Source organism: Furipterus horrens, unplaced genomic scaffold (genome assembly GCF_987537825.1).
Source record: "Furipterus horrens unplaced genomic scaffold, mFurHor1.1.pri manual_scaffold_3, whole genome shotgun sequence".
Taxonomy (NCBI): domain Eukaryota; kingdom Metazoa; phylum Chordata; class Mammalia; order Chiroptera; family Furipteridae; genus Furipterus; species Furipterus horrens.
Genome location: NW_028327173.1, coordinates 103,118,525 through 103,139,573, shown reverse-complemented (window position 1 = coordinate 103,139,573; position 21,049 = coordinate 103,118,525). Strand labels below are relative to the sequence as shown.

Sequence of the window (21,049 nt, the reverse complement as noted above, 5' to 3'; positions counted from 1 at the left end):
GATAAAAAATAGAAAAAAAATCCTATTTACTATAGCAACAAGAAAAATAAAGTACCTAGGAATAAACTTAACCAAAGAGATAAAAGACCTGTACTCAGAAAACTACATAACACTGAAGAAAGAATTAAGGAAGATACCAATAAATGGAAGTGCATACCATGTTCATGGATGGAAAGAATCAACATCATTAAAATGTCCATATTACCTACAGGAATTTACAGATTCAATGCAATTTCTATTAAAATAGTAGTGACATATCTCCCAGACCTAGAAAAAATACTTCAAAAATTTATATGGAACCAAAAAAGACCCCGAATAGCCACAGCAATCTTAAGACAGAACAAAGTTGGAGGAATCACAATACCTGACATCAAACTATACTATAAAAGCACTGTAATCAAAACAGCCTGGTACTGGCATAAGAACAGACACATAGATCAGTGGAACAGAATAGAGAACCCAGAATTAAACCCAGGTCTATATGGTCAACTAATATTCAACAAAGGCGGAAGGAACATATAATGGAGTGAGAAGAGCCTCTTCAACAAATGGTGCTGGGAGGACTGGACAGGAACGTGCAAAAAAATGAAACTAGACCACCAACTTACACCACACACTAGAATAAACTTAAGATGGATCAAAGACTTAAATGTAAGCCATGACAGCATAAAAGTCCTAGAGGAAAACATAGTCAAGAAAGTTTCAGATATCCCACATAGCAATCCTAAGGCAAGGAAAATAAAGGAAAGAATAAACAAATGGGACTACATCAAACTAAAGAGTTTCTGCTCAGCAAAAGAAAACATCAGCAAGATGAAAAGGGAACCAACCAAATGGGAAAATATATTTGCCAATGATACCTCCAACAAGGGACTGATCTCTAAAATATATAAAGAAATTACACACCTCAAGACCAAGACAAATAGCCCAATTAAAAAATGGGCGAAGGACCTGAACGAACACTTCTCCCAGGAGGATATACAGAGGGTCCACAGACATGAAAAAATGCTCAACATCACTAGCCATCAGAGAGATGAAAATAAAAACCACAATGAGATACTACTTTACACCAGTCAGAATGGCCATTATCAATAATCAACAAACAACAAGTGCTGGCACGGATGTAGAGAAATGGGAACCCTAGTGTACTGTTGGTGGGAATGCAGACTGGTGCAGCCACTATAGAAAACAGTATGGAATTTCCTCAAAAAACTATAAATGAAACTGCCTTTTGAACCAGTAATTCCACTGGTAGGATTATACCCAAAGAATCCTGAAACCCCAAATCCAAAAGAACCTATGCACCCCTATATTCATAGCAGCGCTGTTTACAATAGCCAAGTGCTAGAAATAGCCTAAGGGCCCATCTGTAGATGAGTAGATAAAAAAAACTGTAGTACATTTACACAATGGAATACTATTCAGCATAAAGAAAGAAGGAACTTCTACTGTTTGCAACAACATGGATGAAACTAGAGAGAATTATGCTTAGCAAAATAAACCAGACAATGAAAGAAAAATACCATATGATATCACCTGATAAAGGAGACTAATGAATAACACAAACAAATGAACAAAACTGAACAAGGAACAGAAAAACAGTTATCAGTGGGGCGGGGGGGAGAGAAGAGGTAAATAGGGGAAGGGTCTAGTAAAGAAACTAGTATAAATACCCCATGGACATGGACATGGACAACGAAGTGGGGAATGACTGCGGGAGAAAGGGTGGGACAACTGTGAGTGGATCAAAAAACTATGGTACATTTACACAATGGAATACTATATAGCAGAAAGAAAGAAGGAACTCCTGCCATTTGCGGCAACATGGATGGAACTAGAGAGAATTATGCTTAGTGAAATAAGCCAGGCAAAGAAAGCAAAATACCATATGATATCACCTAATACAGGAAACTAAAGAGCAACACAAACAAAAGAACTAAATAGGACAAAGAGTAGAATAGTAGTCAGTAGGAGGGAGGGGGGAGGGAGAGAAGGGGGATAAGTAAGGGAAGGATCTAATCAAGGAACATGTATAAATGACTCATGGACATGGACAACGGGGAAGGATATGATTGTGGGAGAAGGGATGGGCTGGGTGGGGGGAACAATGGAGGATAAATGGGACAACTGTAATTGAAAAACCAAAAAATAAAAGAAAGAAAAAAAGAAAAGAAAAACAATAAAATTCAATAAAATTTAAAAAATTGACTCTAAAACACAAACTAAACAAACAAGCAGAACAGAAATAGAATTGTAGATATGGAGAACATTGAAATGGTGGCCAGTGGAGAGGAAGGGTGTGGGGGAATGGGGAAAGGTGAAAGGATTAAGAAGTAGAAGTTGGTAGTTACAAAATAGGCAGGGGGATGCTAAGAGCAAGTATAGGAAATGGAGTTTTCAAATACCTTATATGCAGGACCCATGAACATACACAAAGGAGGGGGGCATTGCCAGAGGGAGTGAGGGGTATTTGATGGAGGGGGGGCATAGGGGGAAAACTTGGAAAACTGTAATAACATTATCAATTTTAGAAAAAGAAATTTTAAAAATTAACTCAACTGATCATGGATTCAAATGGAAAATATAAAACTTTTAGAAAAAAATCATAGGACTTCCAGCCAAGATGGAGGCCTAGACTGACATGCTCCATCTCCCTCCACAACTAAGAAGGAATACATCTACCACAAAATCAGAAATAACCAGAAGTTCCAGAAAATAAAGCTACAGGGAAGTCTAACGTATAAAGTTATAAAGAAGAGGTGCTCGTCTAGAAGGGTAGGAGGGGCGAAGCCAGGGCAGAGAGGTCAAGCAGTGCTGGGGGCAGCATCTGTGGTGACGGTGGTGGGACGGCGGTAAACACAGACACTTGTATTTAAAAAGAGGTGAGAAACACCTGGGAGCTCCCCCAGCTACAGACCAGAGCTGTCAGCTTGCGATTCTAACGCCAGGGAAGGTAGACCCCCATGCTTCAGACTGTGAAGGCTGGAGTGGGTGGGGATGGAGGAAGAACCTCAGCGGAGAGTAACCAGCAAGAATCCATCTTGGACCCCTGCCCCCACACAAAACACCACAGCGTGGAGAGAAGGGTCGCCCGGTAGTGACAAGTGCATGGGGCTCCACCCCCTATAGCATAGAAAGTGTGACAGCCCCACCCAGGAAGCAAAGGTAAACACAAAACTGTCAGCATGGCAGAGATATTGATAGAGATCCCTGTCACACAGCTGACCAGACAGCAAATATCTGATCTAATGGATCAGCAGATAGGAAATCTTTTTGAGGCACAGTTCAAAGCTTTGGTTATAAGGATGCTTAGAGACCTAAAAGCAGATCTTAAACAAGACGGGGAAGGAATGAAGGGCAGTTCTCCTGAAATGAATGAAAACACATGCGAAACTAGTGGTGAGGGCAAGAAAACCAAGGATCAAATCAACAAATCAGAACATAGGGAAGGAACAAACAGTCAACCAGTACAGAAAGAAGAAACAAAAAGTGAGGAAAATGAGGAGAGGCTCAGAAACCTATGGGACAGCTATAAGCAGGCCAACATCCGAATCATGAGACTGCCAGAAGGTGAAGAAGAAGAACTAGAAATTGAAAAATTATGTGAAAAAATAATGAAGCAGAACTTTCTTAATCTGGGACTCACAGGTCCAAGAAGCACAGAGAGTTCCAAAAAAACTGGACCCAGGGAGAACCACAGCAAGACACATTATAGTCAAAATGTCAAAAATTAAGGATCAAGAGAGAATCTTAAAAGCAGCAAGAGAGAAGAAAAGAATCACGTACAAAGGGGTCCCAATAAGACTATCAGCTGATTTCTCAAAAGGAACTCTGCAGGCAAGAAGGTACTGGCAAGTAATATTCAAAGTAATGAAAAGTAAAAACCTACAACCACGATTACTCTATCCAGCGAAGCTGTCATTCAGAATAGAAGGGCAGAGAAAGTGCTTCCAGGACAAAGTAAAATTGAAGGAGTTTATCAGATCCAAACCACTGTTATATAAAATGTTAAAGGGACTTGTTTAGGAGGAAGAGGATCAAAACTATGAACATTAAAATGAAAATTGTATCACAACAACCAACAACGGAAGCTAAGGAATCGAAACAAAGGCAAACTAAGTAGGCAATGAGAGTAGGAAAAGAATTATAGGTATGGGGAACATATTGCAAGGAGGTCAGATGGGAGGGGTAAGTGGGGAAAGGGAGGGAGATGGTACAGGAATTAAGAAGCATATTAGGAGGGAGTGGAGTAGATAGGAAGATGTTGAGAAGAACTATATGCACAACCAATGGGCATGGACTAAGTGGGGGGACAACTGGAGGGAGGGATGTCACTGGGTGGAGGGGAACAAAGGGAAAAGAAATTATATAACAGCATAATCAATAAAGCATATTAAAAAGAAGAATAAAAATATCACAGAAAAATATCACTGGGATTTAGAGCTAGGCAAAGACATCTTAGCTTTGATACCAAAAAACAATCTACAAAAGGAAAATGATAAATATGACTCATCAAAATTTAAAACTTTGCTCTTTGAAAGACCCTATTAAGAGAATGAAAAGACAAGCTACAAGGTGGAGAAAATATTTGGAAATCACATATGTATCTAGAATACATTAAAAACTCCCAAAGCTCAACACGCATACACAACCCCCTCCCCAAAAACAGAACACAATACAATTGGAAAATGGGCAAAAGACATGAAGAAACACTTCAACGAAGGGACATGCAGATGGCAAATAGGCCCATGAAAAGATGTTCAAACATTAAGAAAATGCAAATTAAAACCATGATGAGATATCAAATACATCCTTCAGAATGACTGAAATAAAAAACAGTAACACCACCAAATGCTGGCCAGGATACAGTGAAACTGGATCAACTCATCCATTGCTAGAGAGAATGCAAATGGTACAGTCACTTTAGAAAACGATTTGGCAGTTTTAAAAACACTAATCTACCACATGACCAAACGATTGCACTCCTGGGTATTTATCCCAGAAAAATGATGATTTATGCTCCCATAAAGCCCTCTACATGATTATTTACAGCAGCTTTATTCATAAGGGCCCCAAACAGGAAACAACCAAGATGTTAAATGGATAAATGCATAATATACAAATTGTGGTACATCTTTAACACTGACTACTATTTAGGAATAAAAAGAAACAAACTACGATACATACACCAGCCTGGATGAATCTCCACTGAATTATAATGAATGAAAAAAAGCCATTTGCAAAAGGTTACAATAGTGCATGATTCCACTCATATAACATATTTGAAATGACAAAATTACAGAAACGAAAAACAAATAAGTGGTTGCCAGGGGCTGAGTAAGGGGAGGGGTGGGTAGAAAGTAGATGTGGTTATAAAAGGGCAACCAGAGGGATAGCTGTGGTAATGGAGTGGGCTGTCTTCACTGTATCCATGTCAATATTCTGGCTGTAACTTTAAGGGATAGTTTGGCAAGATGTTACCATTGGGAGAAACAGGGTGAAGAGTATTACAGGATTTCTCTGAATCACCTCTTACCACAACAATGACCTCAAAATAAAGTTTAATTGAAAGCTCAGCAAAACAAATGACACTGATGACGGACTCACTCCAGACCAATTACATCAGGATCTTGGGACAGGTGTGTAGAGAGAGCTAGCATAAGACTCTGAGTGGCTAATGCTCACTCAAGGCTGGGCACTGCTGGTGTAAGGTTCTCAGCGGTACGATGGGGTTACACATAAGATGGTGGCTGAGTGCACAGGGCTTCAAGCTCTTCATCCTCCCAGTCTCACTGGAGGGGCTCCTCTTTCCTAAAATTAATTTGAAAAACCACTGTCCCTTGGGTAGGGGCTCTTAAAACAAAGACATCTTTGGAACAGAGAAGAACTTTCTAGGGTGATAAAATGCAAATTTCATACCACCCTCCACTGGGCAGCTGATGGCTCCCACCCACGTAGGTGTGATCAGACAGGCTGACCCTGAGGCATGAGTATTTATGGAGAGATGCCACATTTCAGCAGACAGCTGAATAGAGTTCTTGGCCCCCTGAACTCATCCTCAGTAGTTATTTCTGACTAAGAGAGCACCCAACCAGCAAACCTGCTCTGGGCTCAGTGTGCTGGGCATGGCCCAAGTTGAGAAATGAGTGGGCACCGGGCTCCAGTCCTGCTGCCCAGGGCAGATGAGGCAGTCCATGGAAGGAGTCAGTGAGACAAGACCAAGTGGCTGGAGGAAGCTGGGGAGAATTCCCTAACCTCAGTGATGAGGGTTTTTTTCTTCTGGGTGAATAAGAAGGTATCTTTATGAGGGGACACTTCCTTGTCATACACCACAAGCTGCTAGCGGGGAGGGAAAGGATAGCTATTACTAGATAAATGATGATTATCAAAGATTTCAAAGATGATAAAGTCAATAGAGAGACATTATCTGGAAGGCACAAGAAGATGCCTAACCCCTTCTCTAGAGCACCTGGGTGTCCTGACTCTATGTGTCCTTCCAGTGAGGCCCTGCACTAGGGTGAGTGTTGACTCCTTGTCTTGTGAGGGAAGGGTGATGGGAAATGCTGGGAAATGTGTTAACACCACTTGGAGTCAAATACCATGTCCCTCTACCCTAAAATCGGTTCAGCCAGCTTGTCTGATGAGGAGCATGACAAGGTGGATGGGTGACTTTTCTCAGACCCCCTCCCAAGAGCATCAGAACTCTGGTCAGAGCCTGCTTCTCACAGTCATCAGTCAGAAGAAAGTCCTGGGGAAAAATGTGGGGTGAGTGTCTTGCCGATCATGGCTCTTACGCTCACCTTCAACAACTCCACATACGTTGGCATACACATCCAATATTTTTTTCCTTCGACTTTGAATCTATGACAAAAGTTGAGAATGTTAATTTTCAGAAAGGGTAAAATGGTAGCAAACAATAAACAAAGCCCGCCATCTCAGTGTTGGCAGATAGTTGCTCTCCCCTGATTTCCAATCAGAAACGTTGAATCAAGTCCTCACATGAACATCATATCCATAATTCAGAGAGAAAGCCTTTCTTTAGGTTATCCAAGTCAAGCACCTTCAATGCCCATTGGCGGGGCTTCTTAGGTTCCACTGGACATTTAGACTCACAAGACAACCAGAGTCCACATCTGGCATTTGTCTATTTGGAAGGATAAATGTTGAGGACCCCAGCTTGCCTGCAGACAGTCAAGAAATGAGGCCCATGATGGACAGGTGAGAAGTGGTCCTGCCTGAAAGGTCCCAGGCTCCCTGGTACCAATATCTCTTGTAACCACTCCATAGGCCTCCAGACTTCTGCTGCAAGTAACAGACCCTACTGCAGAGGTCACTGAACTGGGCAGCCCCGAGCATGATGTCCCCATGAGAACACAGGCCAGATCCAGCCTCTCAATCAGCGACACGTTTACCAAGAGCAGCATTGCCTGGCAATGTAGTTGACCTGATGCTTGGATCTAACTGCCAGTGAACCACATGCTAGACTAAGACACCTTAGGGCATGCTTGGCTAATGTTTGCCCACACCCCTACCATGGCATATTCTAAAGTGGCCTGCTTCAGATGACAAACCACGTGGAGCACTTTTACATGTACATACTATGTCTATATATAGTTATATATTCATATACTACATAGATAAATATATAAATAGTTATATTTAACTATTATATGTTTGGTTGGATTTAAGCAATTAAGTTTACAAAGACTTTTTTCTGTTCTATGGCATTCCAAGTAATTTTAACTTTTTATCTTTGCTTATTTTTCATTTTCTTCTATGAAGCTATATAAGAGAACTAAGCTTTTTATTTCTTAAATATCATGCTTTAAACATGCCAATCCATCAAGGTTTCCTGGCTGGGGCTGTGGGAGTAACCACATTACCCAACTGCAGAGTAAATTGGAAGGTGTGTGGCTGAGATGCCAGGACCTCACCCCGGCCGACTTGGTGGTGGTGGCCGACTTCTCCCTGGCCAGGTGGACCAATGACAACAAGCACAGCTCAGGGGAGCCCTGCTTATCAGTGGCAGGCTCCTCATCGCTGTCCATGCTCCGACTCAGCAGCTGCTCATTCTCAGATGAGGCATCATTCTCACTGTGGAAGCAAGAACAGGGCTCATTCACGGTGCCTGGGAAGGTGCAGCCTGGACACGTCCTTCCAGTGGTAGAGACAGTTGGAATACAGAGACTTGTTTCTTAAGCTTTCACTAAGCAGATTGTGGGCATGAGGTATGGGACACAAGATGAGAGAGACACAGTCTATGCTCTATTCCTTTCCAGATGAGGAAGTTGGATGCAGGGTGGCCCACAGGTGCTGTGCTCATTCCTCTACCCTACTCAGTCCAGGAAAATGTTCTTAAGTATGTTATAGCTTCCTGTATTTCATCCAGAGAAGCACAAAGTTCAACCTTGTGTCTTCATGTAACAAACAAGTTGATGTGGCTGGCATGGAATTTGTGCCAACTCTCTGGAATAACTGAAGACAAAGCTGAACAAAGCCTGAGTCTGGGGCGTGCCCTTGACTAAGGAGTGGCCTGGCTGGGATGTGTGCACCGTGGGGTGAAGGTGCAGTCAGCACAGAGAGGGTCTTCGGGAGATTACACAGGAGGGCAGGTAGGCTCAGTCACACTGTTGCTCACTGCCCAGGTCCACAGCCCAAGGCATGTGTGGGTTGAAGTTCAAACTCTCAAAATCATTCTACATATATGAAAACAACATTCCTTTTTATAGGCATCCTTCTTGTTTCCTGTGGTTTGACTAAATTATTATCTTTGCTAATAACTAGATTACAGTAATGAAGCCAACACTGAACATAACTCTAGAGAGAGGAGAATACAAAGAAAACAAAAATGGTAGGTGAGACTCAGGAGGTTTCAGGCCTTTTGGGAGGTGGTGGCCTACTGCTGTCCCCACCAGAGAGCAGGACAGGTGAGAAAGCCCCACTGTCCCCAGACTACTGAGTGACCTCAGGTCCTTTCCCCTAGGACTTGCGAGAATTTGAATAGGATGAAAGCTCAGTTCCTTGTCTTTTAAAACACAATTGTCAAGTGTTATTTTTTATTTAATATTTGTGTATGAAATAAGCATTATTTCTCCAAGTAGAGTCCCCAAATATTTCCTAAGTCATTAGAGGAAACTTAAGTCATAGAATGTGTCCCTGTTTTTTTTAGTGTTCTTTTTTCCCCTCCTCTTTGGAATAAGAAAACTCTAGAAGGACAGGTGGAGAGAGGCTGACAGATAGAATTAGGCAAATGAAGGCTGGAGGAGCAATTCTCCTCCAGGATGCGCATTGAAGAACCAAGTCCCCACCACATAGCTACAAGCCTGGGTTATATCCTCATAACAGAAGCTTGGACCTGACACATCCTTGCCAGATGTGCATGAAGTTGCTCAGACCACAAATTAATGGGGTTTTGAAAAACGATCATAGGTGACAGAGGCACTTATCAGGAATATCAGTTTCTAAGGGACTGCTAAGGTGAGCCCATGCATTACTTTTCTTTCCCAGTATGCAAAGATTTCATGATTTAAATTTTCTTCCTGCCCTTGATCAGAAATGTGGAGTTTTCCAAATGAGAGAACATGTTTGGTAGTGCTTTATAAATGCCAAAGCTCTATGCAAATGTCTGGATTCTTTATCATTCCTAAAAAGCAAGGTTTTTTGCACATACCCTGGAAACATCACAGGCTGGGAGTGAGGAGAGGAGGGACTTAACTCTCTGCTCTTCCTGCAGCCAGTTTGGTGGCTTCTCATGGCCTCTCTGCCCCCATCTACAGCAGGGGCGTTTGTGTGGATGGAGTCCTGGGACAACCAAGGGGTGGACCATTACCATGGGACGGATTTTTGGAGCTTAAGTAGGACTAAGTCCAAATGACCATACAAGGGGCATATAAAAAGTTATTTCCTTTCACCCTAGATGTTAAAGCTGGGGCTTATTCCACATCCCAATGTGTGTGTGTGTGTGTGTGTGTGTGTGTGTGTGTGTGTGTGTGTGTGTTAAATATGGTAAAGACTTCATGTGTCAAATCTCTTCCCAAAGAGGCCTCATTTCACTAAGTGCTGGTTGTTGGTCTAGAGCCTGTGGAACATATACTGGATCCAGATGGCTTGGACTCAGCCCCTGGCCCTGCTACTCACTGGGCATGCAACTGCAGGCACACAGCAGCTTCCAAACCTCCTACAGATGTGTACAATGTTAGCACATTGCTCGTAGGGCTTATGAAGGTAACACATTCACGCCTCATGGGTAACCAGCACCATATGTTTGGTTGCCATCTTCATCACCACTGTTGCAGTATTATAGGGACATCAGTTCTAGCATCAGTAAGTACTGTGCTGTCAGTATTTTGCATGGGCAGCAGCAGCAGTAATATTACCCAGGCTGTTGGAGAGGAAGGGGTCATTGAGAAGCTTTGGAATCTGCATGAGGAAGGTGGATGTTGAAGAGAAAGGCCTGGAACATCTGGCCCTGCAGGAAGGGAGGAGGGCCAACCTGGAGTGGTTGGCAGGGGTTAACCACTGGCCCCCAATACCGCCTGGCCCTTGCTGCAGGTCAGCAGTGAGGCTATGACCCCATGCTGACTGGGACTGCCTGGCTGGTCCCTCGGACCTTGCTCCCTCTGGAGCTGCCCCCAGCACAACCTCCAGGCCAGTTGCCAGATTTCTCAGTGCACTTCTCACCTGGCAGCTCTCCTTCCTACTCAGGACCCCTGAGGATCCCCTCACTTCAGCCTGGAACTGGGGGCTGTTGGGAGCTGCTTTGGTCTGACATACCTTTTGGCATTCTTTGCTGGAACTGCTGCTAGCTTCTCAAATTCATCCTTCTCTGAGAAAATCACCACATTGTCTGTAGGCAAAAAGGAAGATTGGGGGATTAAAGGATTTAGAGCCGGCTCCAGCTGTGAGCTTGTTCTTCCACTGCTCACTTTCTCTTTAGCACGCCTACTTGGTGGCTAAACCACATTACCCAAAGGATTAAGCACAATGTGGCTGCACTGACACTTCTTCCTATGACTCCTGTGCTAAATGTCACAAGAGCATAGCCAGTTAGAAGGTCAGGCTGCCAGGGTAGTGGTGAGAGGGGCAGAAGATCTCCACCCTGGAGATGGACACCCATGCTTGAGGGAACTCTGCAGACCTTGAGCCTCTTTCTTGTCTTCTTCCTTGCTCACTTGGGCTTCCACACTCTTCACTGAGTGGCTGGTGCAGCAGGCTAGTTGGAGAAAGAGAAGGGTGTGAGCAGCCAGGATCACTCACTAGGTAAGTTGAAGGAGCTGTTCAAAGAGGAGGGGATATGGAGCAAGCATAGAGGAGCAGTTACCTGGGGCAGAAGGTTTCGTCTTCATGATGTAGAACATGATGATGAGTACAATGGCGATGGCCATGATGAAGATGGTGGACATGGCAATGATCAGAGCTGTGGCCAGGTGTCCTTGGCCTGAGAGCTCTGCTGGAGTTGGGGAGAGAAGGCAGTAACTTAGGGCTCAAAAGTCCCTACAGAAACCCCTCCATCAGGTAGGGCCCTTTCTCCTTCAAGACCGTGGCCCCTGTAAGCAATGGTCCTACCACTGGGAAACTTTCTGGGGGACCCTCAGAAACCAAAATGCTTGCTTAGTCTGAGAACCCAGCCCTACAAGTTTGCTTGGGCCACCTCATCCTGACTGCTCATGAACTCCTCTTGCCGGTCTCAACTGAGGCAGAACCAGACTTCTCTGGAATGCCATGGTTTGTATTTGTTCAGTTGTTTCCTGGGCTTGCCCTCAGTTCTACTATCTTGGAAATCTGTCATGCATGCTTACTGCACTGTGGGTATCTGAAGACAACCCAGGCCTCACTGAGGACCCAGGCCTTAAATATGCTTAAACAGATGGCATTGAGACAGTGTAAGAAGGAAGGAGGAACCACTATGACATCTTGCTCTGGACAAACTGTGGACTTTGGAGGTCCTCCTCCATGTTCCCATCCCAAAGGAACTGGGGAACAGAGTGAAATGTAGTTATTGGAGACAGATATTACAGTGTTGATATCAGCAAGTTTACATGACAGCTGGCAACAGAATTGCCACCGACATCGGGGCCCGCCAAAGCCTAGGAAGCTGCAGAAGCTGCTCCCTTCCTGCCCTAACTCCTCATGCCCTGAGCACACCTCTGGCACCCTGGGAATGTGCCTTCATTATGAACATGCTCTAACGGCTCCAGGACACCAGCGGAGTGACTGGCCCTACTCCCTGCAGAGATAGTACTAACTCCCAGCAACTGGGCTGTTAAGTGTGATTCGGTCACATTAGGGAGGTGATGTGAAGTGGAGAAGAGCTTCATGGTCATTTCTAATAATTCCTTCCTCTCTTCCTCTCCAGTACCCCCTTATGTCTAGGTGGTTAACTCCAGAATATCAAACCTAGGCACCCTGCCTACCTTTATGGGCATGCTGGAGAGGAGAGAGGGTGCTGCCGCCAGCAGTGCTGAGGAAGTTGGCAGAGACCCCTGAGGTGGCTCCCGTACCTGCAAGGAGAACAGTCACTGTGCAACCCTCAGGATGGCCTGCAGAGGCTTGACCATCAACACTGGAACACACCATGCGGCAACAGAGCTACTGATCTAAAATTCCAGATTAGAAATGGGCTGGAGAGGGGCCCAATAATATATGTTATATGAGTTGTACAAATATCATATACTCATTATTTTAAAAAATAGAACACAAGAAAGAAGTAAAAGAAGTCCCCACAGCCTCTGTCTAAAGTTGACATTTTGGTGTATTTTTCTGTAGGATTTTTGCCATGATACATTTTAAAAATAGTTGTGAACAAATTGTTTAAGAGCAGGCATGAGCTTGGTCTTCTTTCAAAACTGTGATTCATAAGACTCCCGTTCTATGTAAAAAGAGTTACTTAGGAAAAATAAAATGGGAGCTGATTTTGTGATCAGGTAATTCAAAACATTTTTCAGATAAAACAAACAAAAATATTCTACCACAAAAAAGATGACATTCTAATGGTGAACTTTCCTTTAGGCCAAATTTGAGTTTTGTAGTTACTAAAAATGGTCATGTTTCAGATAGGTTTTCTCCTGTCTTGCTAATGTCTCCATCAATTCTGGAGTAACTGGGAAAGTGAGTTTGCCCTGAGTGAAAAAAAATGGGTGTCCTTCCTAAAATCTACTCATATCAGGCCTCCCAGCAACCCAGCCAGGAGAAACGGCCCTGATGCTTAGACTCCAGTCAGCAAGGCTCCTGTGAGGGTGGTTTCCGGAACAGAAGGTTCTCAGGAAAAACACAGCCACCTGCTCTGTGAGTGGTATTTCTAAAACCACCTTTATGTATAAGTAGCTTGGGAAATCCCATGAGACAATGATTACAGCCAACTGGGCAAGAAAAGTCCTGCTGAATTGTCCATACTTCTGTGGCCAGTAGATAGAGAAGGTCAAAGGAGAGAGCAAGATCAGAAACTTTTGATCCTCACACATTTGAAAACAAATAGAAACTATAAATAAAATCGGAAGGCAGCCTGGGAGGAAAAGACTGAGTTCTGGCTCCTGGTGTAATTCCACATTTCTATTGGGTGTCACAGTATCAGGGTCAGCCAGTTGCTCAGGTGACAGGAAATTAAACTGTGACGGGTACATGAGAAATGTGATTTGCTGCCTGAGGGGCCAACAGGCAGGATTTTTAGGAAGCACTGCAAGGTGTGAAGGATCGCACCCTCCTCAACACTGGCCAGGAGCTCACCCTGGGGAGGGTTGGCAAGGCGAGGGTGCATGCTCCTGGTGCCATCCTGCTCCCCTTACAGCTGATACTCAGAGCCGTTTTCCATGCTATTTCCTCTGTGGGTATTTGCCACTTCCAGAGCCCAGGGACTTCACTTACTGGGAGGTCCTGGCCTCTGCCCCTTTGTCTGGTCTCTGTCACCTGCGGTACGGCCTCAAACGTGGGTGTGGGTGCCACCCAGACCACCCCATGATTAGCTCTGTGGTTTTCACTTCTTTCCTTCTTTTTTCTCAACTGCTGTCATTGGGATGACTTCTTAGCTCTTATACCAAGAGAGGGAGGGGTGTTGAGAAGTATAAAGGGCATTAAGGTAACAGGTCAGCATAGCCTGCCCTCTGAATCAACAGAGATCCTGGAAGTGATCTGCTCAGAACAGAGCTGTACTCACTGATGCCCTGACCTTGTGTCCCCAGGGCCTCCCTACTTCATCTGTAATTGCTGGTGAGTGAGAAGGGAGGAAGCTGGGAAGTGGGACATAGGACTTGGGTGGTTGGAGCAGGAATGTTGATGATAACAGCTGGAAGGTGTGGCTCTTCTTTCTTTCTCTCCTAGGTCTTCCAGCACCTGCTCTGCCCTGAGAACAACAACCCCCTGCCCCCAACTTGTATTCTGAGCTTAGAGAGATGTTTCTTTGTCTTTCTGGAAGATAAGTAGCTTTCTCCACCCTGTAAATTTACAAGAGATTAAGTTAATTTAGCTCTTCACCTGGCCTTAGAATCAGTGGCCTACCAGGGAGGTGCTGGTGAAGGTGTGTGCTCCCTGAAGGAGGGGTACATGTCCCTCAATAGCTGCTCCTGTTGACAAGACCGATCTGGAGGCCTGCCTTTCACTCCTCACACACCACATGGATTCCCTTTGAAAGTTCCAGAATGATAAGATAGACTTCAGATTTTTAGCCCTGTTTGCATTGTGCTGGGAAGCAGCCTGTCAAACTTTATCTAGTGAAGTGAGAAAAAAGAATATGGAGCATAGCTTCAAGCAAATTGAACATTGAAAACAAAACTAATTTACCTGTTTGTTAACAAGGGAGCTTAAGCTATGTAGTCAGGAAAAGACTGCCTATGGGCTCTATTTGTACATGTTTGTCATCTGTTTCTCTTGTCCTTTAGGCCAGGGCTTGCTGGCTGGGGCTGTGTGACAGAAGTTGGGGTTGGGGACACAAATATGGCCAGGCTTGTGGTCTAGAGAGGGACAGGGAGAATAGCCTAGAGGCATGCTGATTTATGCAATGCCTTTGCACCTGACTGGCAAGGCTGGTTACATATCACCAGACAGTGGGTGCAGGCTATTGCATCAGTAAAGCTTACCTCAATGCACCTGGCAGGTACCGGCCTGTCTTTGGTCAGGTGGCAAGATAGGCCATGCCTCCAACCTGATTTACTGGACATTTACCCCCAAAGTGAACTCCAGCTGATATCAAATGAACAGCCTGGCACATCTGAGGATACACAGGGAGAGTAGGCAGGAAGGCTGCATAACTAGAGGTCTACCTCTTGGGCAGGTGCCCTCAGGAGAGCATGCCATTGTCACTACAACCCTGCACAGCATGTTGTCCTGTTCCAGGTCTGATGAGGATTTAAATTCAGCACTAATAAAATTATTTGGTGTCTGGGAGGTTTCCCTTTGCTCCAACATGGGCTGTCTTTCCAGTTCACTTGGCCTCCTTGTAATGGATCATTGCTAAAGATGTTTCTCAGTGTTGTTTCTGTTAGATGGTCAACTACTAACTCATCTTACCTTCCATAATGTTTGGAGCACAGCTTTGAATAAGCAAAGATGAGATATTTTATAATAAGGGTAAGGGAAGGTTGTTCAAAACAGTAGTCCCAGAAAATAAGCAGATATTTCCACACAAGTTCTCTATTAAAATAAAAGAAAATGGAGTCTGAGCTTGAGGCAGCGATTCTGGACAGAAGTTATAGGCAGGTGGGGGCTCTGCAAGCAGTACGTTTACCTTTCTCAGGAAGATTCTGAGAATTGTGAGCATGTGGCTTAAGGCAGTTAGGCCTCTATTCAATGTGATGAGAGGGTTTACTAAGAACCTTTAAGGCTTGTTAATCCACACCGTTTATAAATGTGCTGGTGTGTACTAGAGGTGGCTGCTGCATGGCGAACAGCCTGGGTTTTCAGGAATGACTTGTTTCTTGCTCCTTACAGGTGTCAACAAGGGTGTCCGAGCCTGTTGCGTTGGCACAGCGCCCCCTACTGGCGGACGCTGAAGCAATGGGCAGAGCCATTAGAACTTGGCTGCTCAAAGTGGGGTCCTGGGGAGCTTGTTGGAAAGGCAGTTTTGGAATCCACCCAGACCTGCTGCAGCAGAACCTGTTTCTTAACAGGAACCCTGGTAATGGAGTGACAGTTTGAAATGTTCGCTTTCTCAGACTTTAGTCTAACCTGCATTTCTCCTGTGGCCTTCAGGCTAAGAGCTCATGCTATAGATATGCTCATTATCAGAGGAATTCAACTCAGGGCTTGAATTTTTAGAGGAACAGCTTCTTGCCGGGGGGCGCCTCTCCCAGGGAGGTGAGGAAATGTGTACAAGGATGGCGACTACTTATAGAAGATATGTGGGAACCTCAGGGCCAACTCAGATTAGCAAGGGTCAAACGACCTACAAGGAACAGAGATTTAAAGATTTCACACTCTTCCTTGGATCCCTCTTGGTGGCCAGATACCTTCAGTGGTCAGTCATCTCTTGTCCCTCCCATTCTCCCTTCGTTTTCCATAAAAGACTCTTAAATTATGGGCTCTTAGAAGATGGATTTGAGGAACCTTCAGCTGGAGTGGGTGCCTTCTCAATCAATAACCTTTTCCTTACTTGAAACCCTGACATTTTGAATACTGGCCTTTTGCAGTGTCTTTTAATTGGTAACAACGAGAGAGCACATTCAAGTTTGAAAACACTGCTTTGGAAATAGCTGGAAGCTGGCATTTAGGGACGTAAAGGCTTCACATTGGACTTCTGTCACTGTCGGGCATCACACGATACCATCTAGAGGGAAACACAGCACTCCTGGTGCTAGAGTGGAATTCTTCAGAAGATGAGTCCCTCCTGGACTTGACTCAGGGGTCACAGTCACTGATAAGTGATGACAAGAATGTTGACGATGACAAGGAAACAACTTCTGGGTGCCAGACCTCCAGCACTCTGTGAAGGAGGGATTCTTATCATCTGTGTCCTAGGATGAACTGAGGAGGCACAGGAGGCCACTGTGCAAGGTGGAGCTGCACAGGCCCCAGGAGGCTAGGTTGGTGCTTTCCAATGAGGCTGACGCTTTACTATATGCTAAGTGTCATGTACACACACTGCAGTTGGGGCTGCATGTCCACTTGACATGTCATCTCCTCCTTTCAACAATCTTATGAGATGAATAGCTCCATTTTACAGATGGCGAAACTGAAATACAAAGTTAGGTAACTGTTCCAAGACTGGAAACTCTAATGAATCCCAAATTTGATGCCACTCCCTGTCTTCCTCTCTTACCATGCCATCTTTTTGCCATTATAACACAGATTTCTTTCTGAAGCAGCCCTTGGGCATGTGCAGGGAAAATAAAAACCAGAAAGCCTTGGTTCCACCCAGTGGATCTTGCTCTTTGATATAACTGGAAATAACCAAAAGGCTTCGTCTCTCACTTCCAGGAAACAAATAGCAATGGGACTGGAGGTATGAAGGCTATGCTTGTTCACCGTGGCTGAAGCATCGGAAGAAAGGCTTGAAGCTTTCCTGATGGACGAGTCACAAGCAGGAGAAGAGAAGACCTGGTTTCAAAATTCCTGGGTGCCCTGGCATTCCTACTGCACTCCTGTGGTTTATGGAAGCGTTGTCATTTACACGCTCTGCGCTTTCCATTTTCAAAGTATTTTGTGCGCGTGTGTGACAATCCTATTGGTACACTGAGGGGATGTTATTCTCTCAGTTATTCAGGAGAGAAAATAGAAACTGAGGGAGGTTTCATGGCTTACTTACATAGCATTTTAGAGTCCCTGAGTACCATCCAGGTTCTGTCTTAAGCTCCACACAAGTCTGTTGGCATGGAGACGACAAGGCCCAAAGGCAGGTCTAATGGTGAACAGGGCTATGCTCTGGCTTCCGTCCCCTACTTGATGGTGCTGGAAATGCTACTCCTCCTGATGATATTTGGAGGCGTTGTGATGCAGTAACCAGCACTGTGGCTGCACCTCTGGGTGCAGCTCAATCCAGCCGCACAACAGCTGATGAGGTGGGCATATTTGGCAGGTGAGGAAACTGAGGAATTTCAACTCAGGCCCATAACTCACATCAGGGCTCTCAGTGTGGTCCTGGCAACCCCTGGGGCTCTTGTGAGAATCTCGGCCTTGCACTCCATAAAAGCCATTATATGCTTAAGGATGGAGAAGCATGGGAGAAGGAGCACACCTATGACAGTGGTGAGCCCCAGGCACTGACAGGCTATGCAGCCCACGGCTCTCTCCTGCACATCTACAGCCTGGCCCCTCCAGCTCTCATTGTGTGCATCTGCCACATGCTTTCCCTGGGGTCCTTGCCAGGCTCTCTTTGATGGTGGGTTGTGTAATTCACCATCCATTGACTTGGGCAATCAAGAGCATTAACTTCACATGGCAAGGGCCCAGGTAAGGCACAGTGAAACAAAACCAAAGCCGGCTTCTCAGGTGGGTGAGGGCAAAGGAGTCCTTGACCACTGACCATAGGCTGAGGAAGGGCAGAGCATGGTGGAGCCTGGGCAAAGAGCCAGGAAGTTGCAGTTCCAGCTAGCAAGGTTTCACCTAGTTCCTGGGTTTGCTGAGGTGGGGCTGCTGATGGCAGTCCTTTGTGTTTGGGCCTCAGTGTCTTCATGGAGGCTGTGGTCATTACCACTCTTCCTATATGCTGATTCTTGAGCAGGAACCCTGTACAGGGAGAAGTGGAGACCCTAGTGGTGGAGAAAGTAACTTTCATTGTCCACACTTGAGACTGTGACCCAGACAGGGCTCCATTTACCATGTCACCCCAACACAGCCTATCTGGTTGTCTCTCCACATTTCCCAGATGGGCAGAGGCTCTGTCCTCTTTGCTGGCCTCCTTCAGGGGTGGATTCTTTGAACTGCTAGAAGACCTCACTAGGTGCTGGCTTTCAGTTAAGCAATTAAGGACTGGGGCTTGGGAAAGGGATGCACTTATTTTCAAAGTCTCCAGGACTAAGGTGCTTTGCAAGATCTAGGTATTGAGAAGGACATACTGTGTGTGTGAGCTTCCTAACAAAAGAGTCCCATGGGAAGAGCTGCTTGTTTTCCTGGCTCCATAGGCAAAGAGCCTTTTCTAAATAGGTGGTGAGTGTCTGACATCTTCCCCGTTGAGGACTTTATCCCAGAGCTTTCTGGTATGGAGTCAGTTTACATTTCCCAGCAGAAGACTTGTCAGCAATGGCAGCTGACTTTACCACAGTCCTGCTGGCAGCCAGGAGCCCTTGGGCTTCCTCTAATTGGTGAATTAATCATCAGGATGGGCAGGAATGCTCAACTTTAAAGACATGCAAATTCATTGTTGCCTGGCTCCTCTACTTAAGCAATTGGGAAGAGAGGCAATAGCCTCTGCCCTGCCACCCAGAGCACCTCTCGCAGCTGAACCTAAGGTGAGAGTAGGTGGTGCTTCCCTCTTCTAGCTCTCCTCCCCTTCCTCCTAGCACTCTCAAGAGGGAGGCCCTTATTCTATTCTCTTAAATAAGATTATAGTGAGAAAATGGGATGGGCAGAGACTCATGGAGGCCCAAGAGAGGCCGGACTCCAGTATGAGCACCTCTTCTGGCCTGGAGTGGGAGTTGAGCAGTCCAAGGGCCAGACTCCCAGTATCCTCCCAGATGCCCAGCCATCCCTCCTTCATCCGTGTCTCTTAAGACCACAGATGCAAGAGACCACACAACACATTCTCTGAGCAGAGCTTCCTGAAATAGCCCAACATGAGATTCTAAACTTGTGAGACTCATCGTTGACATATGTATCTGGAATTTATTTCGTTAATTGTGATCACTCCTTATACTTCTCCTGGTCTCATCTGGCAGGCCATTTTTATTTTTTAAAAATGTATGAGAACCAATAAATGTCAGAAGCTTTGCAGTACTTTGCAAAATACCTTGGTATCTGTGATCTCATTATTTTATCCAAGAATTTCATGCCGTTGTTAATTCAGATTTTAGTATCCTCAAATAATAGATGAGAAAACTAAGGCTCATAGAGGTTATGAAACTTGTTCAAGGTCACCTGTCCAAAGTGACTAACCTAAGTCTCTGACTCAGGGTTCAGCTACAGCACACCTTCTTCACAGATTTGATGTCTGATTGGCTTATGCCTTCACTGTACTTAACTTGTCTATTTGATAGAATGTAATGCAAGACATCAATACCGAACCAGTACTGTTCTGATGGAAGGAAAAAGTGCACTCACATTCCTTGGTGTTGGGGGGTGCCAGGAGGCAGGAATAGCAGACCATGCCGTAGATGTTTCTGGGTCTGTTTTCCAATATGTAGTAGCTGCAGGAGGGAAAAACAAGACAAAGCAAGAAGGTGAGCCAGACGTTACAACAAGTACGTGCTGAGCACTTTGCATATCCATGACCAAAGCATGATCCAAGTTGGGCTGAGACAGACACCTGGGAATCAGGAGCCCCACTGAGCCAGTAGCCCGTTTTGATCACTGGGGTTTTCAGCTTGTCTTAAAATAGAATTTTCCCTCCAATATTGGGCCCTTTTGGGTCTTTTAAAAATCTACTCCCCTTTTTGATTTCTTTTACTGATGAATTTGTTTAGTGTGTATATGGCATCACCACTTTCATCAACATCATCCACTTGAAATATCTGCATACCCACTATGTGTGTGCCCTGTTTTAGCACTTTTGGTGTCCTGCCAACCAGGGACCCAAATATCTTTGGAGGAGGATCACCCCCTCAGCAAATGCCCGCTTCAGAAACTGTAGCTTAATGGGTTTACTGGCAGATATTCCTATGTCCGTGACACGGAGACCTCCCAGTGAGGACCTGCTAGCCAACAGTGAATGGCGCTGGCCAGCAAAAGACGGCTACTGCAATGTCTAGAGAGGTCACCACAGAGGGCTTCAGAGATAGCCTGAAGTACAACCAGGTCATAATTGAAATTCATTTGCTTCCTCCTCAGGAAGCAATGAACAGAAAGCCCCTATATATGTTCATACAGAGACTGCACACACTTAAAGAAGTGGACAAACGTTTTAGTTAAGACTGTCTGAAGTCCTTTACCTCCCAACAACGTTCTGTCTTTCGAGCTTCCTCGTGCCAAT

General features: G+C 45.0%; 1 protein-coding gene across 1 annotated transcript in view; it reads right to left on the bottom strand.

The window, feature by feature from the left end:
* Positions 1–21,049, bottom strand: part of EDAR (ectodysplasin A receptor) — a 40,296-nt gene that overhangs the window by 11,200 nt on the left and 8,047 nt on the right. Inside the window, 6 exon segments of the mRNA XM_090271785.1 lie at positions 6,801–6,861; positions 7,935–8,094; positions 10,774–10,846; positions 11,138–11,449; positions 12,414–12,500; positions 20,182–20,267. Coding sequence (XP_090127911.1) covers positions 6,801–6,861; positions 7,935–8,094; positions 10,774–10,846; positions 11,138–11,449; positions 12,414–12,500; positions 20,182–20,267 — 779 coding nt within the window.